The sequence below is a fragment of the Jaculus jaculus genome, chromosome 20 (genome assembly GCF_020740685.1).
Source record: "Jaculus jaculus isolate mJacJac1 chromosome 20, mJacJac1.mat.Y.cur, whole genome shotgun sequence".
Lineage (NCBI taxonomy): Eukaryota > Metazoa > Chordata > Mammalia > Rodentia > Dipodidae > Jaculus > Jaculus jaculus.
In genome coordinates, this window is record NC_059121.1 from 21,094,022 (window position 1) to 21,104,564 (window position 10,543).

At 48.0% G+C, this 10,543-nt stretch overlaps 1 protein-coding gene across 2 annotated transcripts in view; it reads right to left on the reverse strand.

Moving 5' to 3' along the window:
- The window catches only part of Setd9 (SET domain containing 9), a 43,917-nt gene extending 33,790 nt beyond the window's left edge, over window positions 1-10,127 (reverse strand). The window contains exons 1-6 of one of the 2 annotated variants that reach the window (XM_045138927.1): window positions 10,007-10,127; window positions 6,518-6,885; window positions 4,262-4,385; window positions 3,929-4,044; window positions 2,084-2,189; window positions 1,129-1,370 (exon numbers count right to left, since the gene is read on the reverse strand). In XM_045138927.1, the coding sequence (XP_044994862.1) occupies window positions 1,283-1,370; window positions 2,084-2,189; window positions 3,929-4,044; window positions 4,262-4,385; window positions 6,518-6,885; window positions 10,007-10,104 (900 nt within the window). In that variant the 5' untranslated portion in view covers window positions 10,105-10,127 and the 3' untranslated portion in view covers window positions 1,129-1,282. Of the gene's footprint in view, window positions 1-1,128; window positions 1,371-2,083; window positions 2,190-3,928; window positions 4,045-4,261; window positions 4,386-6,517; window positions 6,886-10,006 lie in introns of those variants that run through there. The other variant, XR_006634422.1, reaches the window with a different exon arrangement.
- Between the last annotated feature and the right edge of the window lie 416 nt (window positions 10,128-10,543).

A 10,543-nucleotide genomic window follows, 5' to 3' on the forward strand; every position in this document is an offset into this window, starting at 1 on the left:
GAGTGTAGATTTGTGAAAGGGAAAGTGGAGGAAGAGAGGGAATTATCATGGTTTATTGTCTGTAAGTATGGAAGCTGTCAATAAAAAAAAAAATGTTTATTTGCAATCAGAGAGAGAGGAAGACAGAATGGGCCTCTTGCTACTGCAAACAAACTCAATACATTCACCATTTTATACATTTGGCTTTACATGGGTACTGGGGAATTGACTGAAACTGTCAGGCTTTGCAAGAAAGCTCTTTTGACCATTGACCCAGCCCCTACTTCTTTCTTTTCTTTTCTTTTTTTTAATGCTTTTGAGGGGGGAGAGGCAGACAGAGAGAATGGGCACACCAGGGCCTCCAGTCACTGCAAATGAACTCCAGATGCATGTGCCACCATGTGCATCTGGCTTACATGGGTTCTGGAGAATTGAACTGAGGTCCTTTGGCTTTGCAGGCAAGCGCCTTAACCACTGAGCCATCTCTCCAGTCCTGTTTTTCTTTTTTGATGGTATTAGGAGGTTGGGTTCTGTTGGAGGTGATGAAAATGGGGAGGGCCTACCTCTCAAGGGCAGGACCACAGGCTTTATAAAGGAGAGCCTGGCCAGCTAGCCAGCTCCTTTCCTCACAGGAACAGAGTGAGTAGATGTTATCCAGGAGACAGGCTCAGAATCTGCTGGGATCTTGATTTCATAACTAACAGAAATAAACACCTGGTGTTTCTAAGCCCTTCCTACACAACCTGGTTTTTGTCTCTCTGCCCCACTACGAGCCCCCTTTTCTCTCCAACTATTCCCTCTTATTTCTTTATTCATATATTTTTTTCACTTGTACATATGGGTGTGCCAGGGAGTCTCAACTACAAATGCCAGATGTGTGTGCCACTTTGTACCTAGCTTTACATGGGTCCTAGGGCATTTAACTCAGGCTGGCAACATTTGCATACAATCACCTTTAACCACTAAACCATCTCCCTAACCTCTTCCTTCTATTTTTTTGTTTTGTTTTTTCGTCCTCCCCAATTATCCATGACAACAGGTTGAGGGGCCCTATGTTATGCAGGTCTTGTGCAGGTAGAAACAGCTGCTGTTAGGTTAGGAATGCAACAACCATGAAAACATCATTTTAAAAACTATTTATTTACAAGCAGAGAGCAAGAAGATGCGAATGGGCACAACAGAGCCTGCTGCTGCTACAAATGAACTCCAAATGTATGTGGTGCATCTGGCTTTATGTGGGTACTGGGAAATCATCTTAGCAGTTAAGGCACTTGTCTGAAAACCTAATTTTTAATTCACCAAGTTAGCTGACAATTGTGTAGTAGTTTGAAAATAGCTCTTCTCCTTGCTTAATGTCCCTGAGTGCGACAAGAACAACACATCGAAGTGGGCTGAAAACAGAAAAACACACAAAAGTAAAAATATTCATAAGTTCATATATGTATCCATTGCCCATAAGGAAGCAGTTCATTTCTTTATTCATACATCCTAATGTGTCTATTATATACCACTTTAAAAGTCACATATCAGTAAGTTTATCAACCACTACATGTTTATAAACATTCCTGTGGCTCCCCAAAGTAAAATTACACAAAGGATTTGTTTGTTTTCTGAGATATGGTCTCATATACCTCAGGCTGGCCTCGAACTCATTCATGTAGCTTTGAACAACTGATCCTTCTACCTCCACCTTACAAACTGGGATTATCACCAGGCTTCAATTATAAATGATTGAATCATCCAAGCTTAAAACATTCATCTTAAATGAGCAATTTAATAGTCCCACATAAGAGAAAGCTTGCTAGCAAACTTTTATCCCAAATTCTATGCAGCTTTTTGTTAGAAATTTTGTTTTACATTGTTTTTGAAGCAGAGTCTCACTCTAGCCCAGGCTAGCCTCAAACTTAGTGATCCTCCTACCTTAGCCTCCCAAGTGCTGGCTGGAAGTATAGGTGTGAGCCACCATGCCTGGCTGAAATTAGATTTCTGGGGGTTGGGGAGATAGACGGCTGCGAGACTAAAGGTTCTTGCTTGAAATTACTTTTTTTTTTTTTTAATTACAGCATGAAATAGAAGATGGGAAATACCCATTTAAAAGACTAACCTCTGTTTGTCACAGCTGTAGGCAATGTTTGGAAGATACTGCTTCAGTTCCACAGGGAAAATTGCAGGCACATCAAACTCTTGATAACAGACATTAGCTGCTCTGTCTGGGAACAAGCATATAATCTTCAGAGAAAAGGTTTTAACACACAGTCAGGGAACAAAAAAGTACTGAAGTAGAATACTTAATGTACATTTTTATAGTTATTGGAACATGCTTAAAATATTACTAATATATACTGGGATATATACTGGGCACTTAGAGCATATGATATATACAATAAAATAAAAATCAAAAAGTAATAAACTATATGCAGTTTTCTTTTGAAACAAGTTATCACTATGTAACCCAGGCTGGCTTTGAATCTTTCATCCTCTTGCCTCAGTCTCCCCTGTGCTGAGATTACATTTATGCACCAACATGCCTATCTTCATAGTTTACCTTTAAATATCAAGAATTAGGGGTTCAGCCGGGAGTGGTGGCAGACCCCTTTAATTCCAGCACTCGTGAGACTGAAGTAGGAGGATCACTGTGAGTTCGAGGCCAGCAGGAGACTAATTCCAGGTCAGCCTGGGCTAGAACAAGACCCTACCTCAAAAAACTAAAAACCTTTAAAAAAAAAAAAGAATTAGGGGTTCAAAACTATTAGTGCTTAAATAAAGGAGTGAGGCTTTAAGTTCATATCTAATACCAAAGCCTACATGCTAACAGTAGCCAGATAATCAAACATTTACCTCTGGGAAAATCAAGTCTTAATAAAAAAGGTAAGTGAGGGCTAGAGAGATGGCTTAGCTGTTAAGGTGCTGGCCTGCAAAGCCCAAGGACCTATGCTGTACTCTCCACGTCTCACGTAAGCAGATGCACAAGGTGAGGGAAGTGGGTGTGATTGCACATGGCACATGCATCTAGAGATCCAGTTACGGTGGCTGGAGGTCCTGGTGCACCAGTTCTTTCTCTTTCTGTTTCTCTCACTCATTCACATAAAAATAAATTAAAAAGGCCAGTCTGTTGGGTTTGCCTCAAAAAAATGTGAGGTGGGCATGCATGGTGGCTCACGCATTTAATCCCAGCACTTTGGAAGCAGAGGTAGGAGGATGGCTATTGAGTTCCAGGCTAGCCTGAGACTATGTAGTGAATTCCAGATCAGTCTGGGTTACAGTGAGACCCTACCTCAAAAAGCCAAAAAAAAAAAGGTAAGTGAAGCCAGGCACGGTGGTGTCCAAGGCTAGCCTGGGGCTACAGAGTGAGTTCCAGGTCAGCTAAGTGATCCACATATTCAGTAGCAGAGAGGAGATACCAGCATAGATGAATCTGGAGAGTTATAGTAGGACACTGATGAAATACTTCTGAATGGTTAAAAAAAAGTACAAAATATTGATTAAAAGGGCAGTTATTATCCATTGTCTATATTCCCTAAAAATGAGGACAAAATTAGTAAAGATTTCCAGGTAACATATATCATTATTTCCCTAAAAATTGACTATATTATTTCCCCTCAAAAAACTATAGTTGGGCTAGAGAGATGGCTTAGTACTTAAGGAAGTTGCCTGCAAAGGACCCAGATTCAATTCCCCAAGACCCACGTAAGCCACACGCACAAGGTGGCCCATGTATCTGCAGTTTGTTAGCAGCAGCTGGAGGCCCTGGTGCGCCCATTCTCTCTTTCTAGCTGCCTCTCTCTTGCTCTCTCTCTCTCTCTCTCTCAAATAAATAGAGAAAAGTAGAACCATTCTTTAAGAAGCCACACTTGAGCAGGACTGGCTGCCTCTGCCATGCAGTGACAAGATGAAGAAGGAGAGTCAGCCAGTGCTTGGCCTCGTTCCCAAGCCCCCAACACCAACTCACCATTTGAACAGTTGTTCACATACTGCCCTACAGCCAAGGGGTTGTGCATTTCAGGTGTTAGCCACGTGCTATCACTCATTCTTAAAGGGCCAAGCCGATCTCTCCCACTGCAAGACCTACAACAGGTGAAAACATGGGTTACATCTTATGATACTTCAAATGTACAAAATTAACTCTACAATTAAGCAAATGCAATTTCTCTCTCTCTCTACAATCAACCAAAGACTGTGTTGCTACCTAGCAGCCACCTATATAGTGTACAAATGCTGAGGCAGTGCAAGTGCATTTCTAGAGTGTATCCTATAGCTGAATTTGAATATGGGTACCAGTTACCTGTATATAACTTTTGATAGTCCTTTGTCATTTCCGTCAATGAGTGTCCCATCCAAGCATCTAAAAATAAATGGGTTTCCAATGGACTGGAAAAAGACAGGCTCATACTTCTGATAGACTGTACCTATCAAATAAGAAGACAGGGACACAGCAACATGTGAGAATAACAGAAAGCTGGGTGAGGACCTTTCTCTAGAACACAAACATAAAAGTGGAAGAATCTCTTTTTATTCTTCCATCTTTTAACAAACCAACAAAAAAAACCAACATTATTGGCATAAGCAGGGCAGGGTGGCACACATCTTTAATCCCAGCACTCGGGAGGCAGAGGTAGGAGGATGGCCATGAGTCAAGGCCACCCTGAGACTACATAGTGAATTCCAGGCCAGATTGGGCTAGAGTGAAACCCTACTTTGAAAAACAAAACAAAAGAACAACAACAAAAAAACTTCACTGGCATACGTTAATTGTACAAAACAGTGGGGTTCATTATGACTTTTTCACACATGTTCATATTTTAAAATATTTCATCCCAAATCTAGAGCATTATGTTATTTTTTACTATTTTCTTCCTTTACAGAGTGTGTACCTAATCGAACCAACTGACCACACAGCAGAACAAAACATGACTGTCTTGCTTCATGATAACAAACAGCATGTTTTAGACTCAGTTTTATAAAGTTACACACATACGTATTTTTTTTTTTTACTTTAAGACTTTACTATTATTGGATGAGAAAGATGAAAGAGAGACAAAAGAGAGAAGGGAGAAAGAGAAAAGGAGACAGAAAAGGAAAGAGAGAGAAAAAGGGTGCATGGGCCAGAAAGATGGCTTGGCAGTTAAGGCATATTAGCCTGTTGATTAAATCTGTTTTAGTGTTGCCTGCCAGCTTGTTCTGTTCAGTCTTTGTACTAGTTGTAAAGAATATCAACTCCCTTGTTTAGAGATGTGAAAGATGAAACTACAATGACTTTTCATAAAGATTTCTAAAATTTTTCTTTTTTTGAGGTAGGGTTTTACTCTAGCTCAGGCTCTCCTGGAATTCACTATGGAGTCTCAGGGTGGCCTCGAACTCACAGTGATTCTCCTACCTCTGCCTCCCAAGTGCTGGGATTAAAGGCGTGCAAAAATTTTATTTGAGAGAAAAATAGAGAGCAAGAGAGAATGGGCATGCCAGGGCCTTCAGGTACTGCAAATGAATTCCACATGCATGTGCCACCTTGTACATCTGGCTTATGTGGGTCCTGGAGAACTGAACCTGGGTCCTTTGGCTTTGCAAGCAAGTGCTTTAACCACTATGCTATCTCTCTTGCCTCACAATGACTTTTTAAAATTTATTTCTTTGTAAGGAGAGACAGACAGAGGCAGAGAGAGAAAATGAGGTAAGGGCTTCTTGCTACTGCAAATGAACTCCAGATACTAGATACATGTACCACTTTGTGCATCTGGCTTTAGGTGGGTAGTAGGGAAAAAACCCAGGCTGGCAAGCTTTGCAAACAACTGCCTTTCAATGCTGAGCCCTCATAAATCACTTTTAAAAAATGTGTCTGATTACAAAGACACACACTTTTCAGCATGCCAAATAATACAATGTTAGTTGAATAACATATTCTTTTTTTTAAAAAAAATTTACTTATTTGGGAGAGAGAGAGAGGCAGATAGAATGGGCATACCAGGGCCTCCAGCCACTGCAAACACACTCCAGATGAATGTGCCACCTTGTGCTTCTGGCTTATGTGGGTCCTGAGGAATTGAACTTGAGTCTTTAGGCTTCACAGGCAAGCACCTTAACCGCTAAGCCATTTCTCCAGCCCTAACATATTCTTTTGAGATTCTAGTTGATGATCCTTTCCCAACTTTACTTTCAAAGAAAAGCAGACACAGAAAAGACAGGTTTAAACCCCACATTTTAACTCATACTATTTTTATCTTGCATTATTAACTTAGCCAAACTGCCATATTTTCTAATGCTCTCTATGTAACCTGTCAAAGTGGGCAACACTAATATTCTAAACTTAAGCACTGACCAAAAAAGATTTTCCTGAAAGAAACATGCAATTATAGCAACAAATATACCAGGATACTTCCTAACACACAAAATAATTGACAAATTTAATTGTTAAACTAGAATTTTAAAAGTCTAGAGAACCTTGAGCATCCAGTTCAACCCCTTACTCTAAGGACATGGGGCTAGGCATTTTGTTGAACTTTATTCGTATATGAGAAGTTCTTGGCAGTAATAACTGAGCTGTTACCAGGGTACATAGACACAACTGTGCCCCTTGGTACCAATCCTTTAGTGACGAAAACGCCTCTTCCTGCAGAAAGCACTGAGCTAGTTGCTCGGGCCACACTGAAGCCCAGGGTCTTAAAAAGAATGTCTTCTGGTTTCAGGTTAATTTGCTGTGGATGTCTGTTTTCCAGTGGATTCACCCTCCTATGCTGAACCGCCAGGAGGCCTTGATACGCTGACTTCACAGCTTCTGGAAGTACAGTCACGACATCGGTTTGCTTATGGAAGTCATTTAAGAAGAGAGCCTGGAAAACTTTCAGTAACGCTCCTAGGACTTCTTGATCTGTGATGACTTTGTCCTTGGATTCCTCGGGGACGTAGCGAAGAGTCCTGAAAATGGGAAAAGTTTCCACTCCTTCAACTGACAAGAGCCAGAGATTTTGGTGCTTCCTAGGTCACTAACCTTGATGAATGTAAGCTCATTATCATGTTTTTTTTTGTTTTTTTTTTTTTTTTTTGGTTTTTCGAGGTAGGGCCTCACTCTGGTCCAGGCTGACCTGGAATTAACTCTGTCATCTCAGGGTGGCCTTGAACTCATGGCAATCCTCCTACCTCTGCCTCCCGAGTGCTGGGATTAAAGGCGTGAGCCACCATGCCCGGCTATCATGGTTTTTTTTTAAGGGCACAGAACTAAGAAGAGCGGGCAAAACATTCACCTGGGGTAGCTTTCTGTTGTCTGACTTCCGAGTAGTCGGTATTTAGACCGGCTGCCTTGGGTACCTGAACACTACGGCATCTTTACAGAGACAGAGGCACAGGCCTACAGCTGTGGGGGGAAGACTCGGAAGTAGAGACGTGGCCTAGCTTTCCCTCAACACACGCAACAGCTGCTTGGATGTTTTCACTTAAGGAGAATACTCGTAAATGCTTCTTTTCATAGGCCTGTGGTCTCAAAGGCAAGTTAGGTTAACGTTGTATCTTTTGTCATATTCTCTCAGGAGCAACAACTTCAATGACTATCACTTTTTTTTTTTCCCAAGGTAGGGTCTCACTCTGGCCCAGGTTGACCTGGAATTCACTCTATAGTCTCAGGGTGTCCTCGAACTCATGGCGCTCCTCCTACCTCTGCCTCCCAGGTGCTGGGATTAAAGGCGTGTGCCACCACTCCAGGCTCCCTTATGACAGCCTGCAGATCAGCAGCACACCCTTAAACAATGCCACCCGCCGGCCAGCCAGGCTGAACTCACACACTGAACCTAGATTCTGAAATGCTTTCCATTGCTTTTTGCATCTCTCTATGCCTCCGCCAGTCCAAGCTATGAGTCCCTGGCGGTGCCCGGGATCTGCATCATAGAAATTACTTCTAAGGGGCTGTGAAAATGAACTTGGCTTTTTTTTTTTTTTTTTTTTTTGAGTAAGGTCAAGCACCCATCACTTGCTGGAGAAAAGGCACACATTCCCAGATCCCCGCCCACTTCAGGCCCCGCCTTCGGTCAGCCTCTGGCCCCGCCTCCATGTCCCCGCCCACTTCAGGCCCCGCCTTCTGCCAGTCAGCCTCAGGCCCTGCTTCCAGGTCCCCGCCCACTTCAGGCCTTCCCTTCTGTCAATCAGCCTCAGGCCCCGCCTCCAGATCTCCGCCCACGTTAGGCCTTCCCTTCTGTCAATCAGCCTCAGGCCCCGCCTCCAGATCTCCGCTCACGTTAGGCCTTCCCTTCTGTCAATCAGCCTCAGGCACTGCTTCCAGATCCCTGCCCACCTCAGGTCTTCCCTTCTGTCAGTCAGCCTCAGGCCCCGCCTCCACATCCCCGCCCACCTCAGGCCTTCCCTTCTGTCAGTCAACCTGAGACCCCTCCTCCAGATCCCCTCCCACCTCAGGTCTTCCCTTCTGTCAGTCAGCCTCAGGCCCCGCCTCCAGATCCCCGCCCACCTCAGGCCTTCCCTTCTGTCAGTCAGCCTCAGGCCCCGCCTCCAGGTCCCCGCCCACCTCAGGCCTTCCCTTCTGTCAGTCAGCCTCAGGCCCCGCCTCCAGATCCCCGCCCACCTCAGGCCTTCCCTTCTGTCAGGCAGCCTCAGGCCCCGCCCCAGAGCCCCGCCCACCTCAGGTCTTCCCTTCTGTCAGTCAGCCTCAGGCCCCGCCTCCAGATCCCCGCCCACCTCAGGCCTTCCCTTCTGTCAGGCAGCCTCAGGCCCCGCCCCAGAGCCCCGCCCACCTCAGGTCTTCCCTTCTGTCAGTCAGCCTCAGGCCCCGCCTCCAGATCCCTGCCCACCTCAGGCCTTCCCTTCTGTCAGTCAGCCTCAGGCCCCGCCTCCAGATCCCCGCCCACCTCAGGCCTTCCCTTCTGTCAGTCAGCCTCAGGCCCCGCCTCCAGATCCCTGCCCACCTCAGGCCTTCCCTTCTGTCAGTCAGCCTCAGGCCCCGCCTCCAGATCCCCGCCCACCTCAGGCCTTCCCTTCTGTCAGTCAGCCTCAGGACCCGCTTCCAGATCCCTGCCCACTTCAGGCCTTCCCTTCTGTCAATCAGCCTCAGGCACGGCTTCCAGGTCCCCGCCCACCTCAGGCCTTCCCTTCTGTCAGTCAGCCTCAGGCCCCGCCTCCAGATCCCCGCCCACCTCAGGTCTTCCCTTCTGTCAGTCAGCCTCAGGCCCCGCCTCCAGATCCCCGCCCACCTCAGGCCTTCCCTTCTGTCAGTCAGCCTCAGGACCCGCCTCCATATCCCCGCCCACCTCAGGTCTTCCCTTCTGTCAGTCAGCCTCAGGCCCCGCCTCCAGATCCCCGCCCACCTCAGGTCTTCCCTTCTGTCAGTCAGCCTCAGGCCCCGCCTCCAGATCCCCGCCCACCTCAGGCCTTCCCTTCTGTCAGGCAGCCTCAGGCCCCGCCCCAGAGCCCCGCCCACCTCAGGTCTTCCCTTCTGTCAGTCAGCCTCAGGCCCCGCCTCCAGATCCCCGCCCACCTCAGGTCTTCCCTTCTGTCAGTCAGCCTCAGGCCCCGCCTCCAGATCCCCGCCCACCTCAGGCCTTCCCTTCTGTCAGTCAGCCTCAGGCCCCGCCTCCAGATCCCCGACCATCTCAGGCCTTCCCTTCTGTCAGTCAGCCTCAGGCCCCGCCTCTAGATCCCCGCCCACCTCAGGCCTTCCCTTCTGTCAGTCAGCCTCAGGCCCCGCCTCCAGGTCCCCGCCCACCTCAGGTCTTCCCTTCTGTCAGTCAGCCTCAGGCCCCGCCTCCAGATCCCCGCCCACCTCAGGCCTTCCCTTCTGTCAGTCAGCCTCAGGCCCCGCCTCCAGATCCCCGCCCACCTCAGGCCTTCCCTTCTGTCAGGCAGCCTCAGGCCCCGCCCCAGAGCCCTGCCCACCTCAGGATCCGCCTTCTGTCAATCTCAGACCACGCCCCCTCAGGCCCCGCCTCCCGGAGCCCCGCCCCCTGCCCCGCCCTTCGCCGCCTCAGGCCGCCCGTCCACGGGGCTCGCCGCCCAGCGGGCTCGAGTCATGGGACCCGGCGGGGCTCCCCGCTCTCACCGCGGGTTGTGGTTGAGGTTCAGCGCGATCCAGGGGACGAAACGGTACTTGTAACGGCGCCATCGCCGCCACAGGCCCCGCAGCAGACGGCCGGGCATGGCGGCGCCCCGAGCGCCGGGGAGGAAGGTCGCGACCTGGGCCCCGCCCCGCCTCCCGGGGACTCTCGCCGGCCCGCCGGCCTGCCCGCCCGCGTTTCCGGCCCCAGCGGTCGCTGGTGTGTCCGTGCGCACGCGCAGGCGCACGCGCAGCCCCGGTCGTGCGCAAAGGATCACGGGGCTTGGGGGCATCCTGAGCCGAGCAGCGCCTCGGAGGATGCGGCGCAGGCTCCCCGTCTCTCCATCTCTCGGCCCAGCTCCTCTCCTCCTCTCCGCAGCCTCACACCCCCGACGTCAGGCCCTTCCGTAGAGCGAACCCCATCTTCCAATAAGTTAGAGGTGCGTGGGATGGGTTGTGACTACCGAAACACAGGAACGGAATGGCCTGTTTTCACGTAAATCTACATAGGCAAAAAAAAAAAAAAAGTATGTTTTAAGTTTG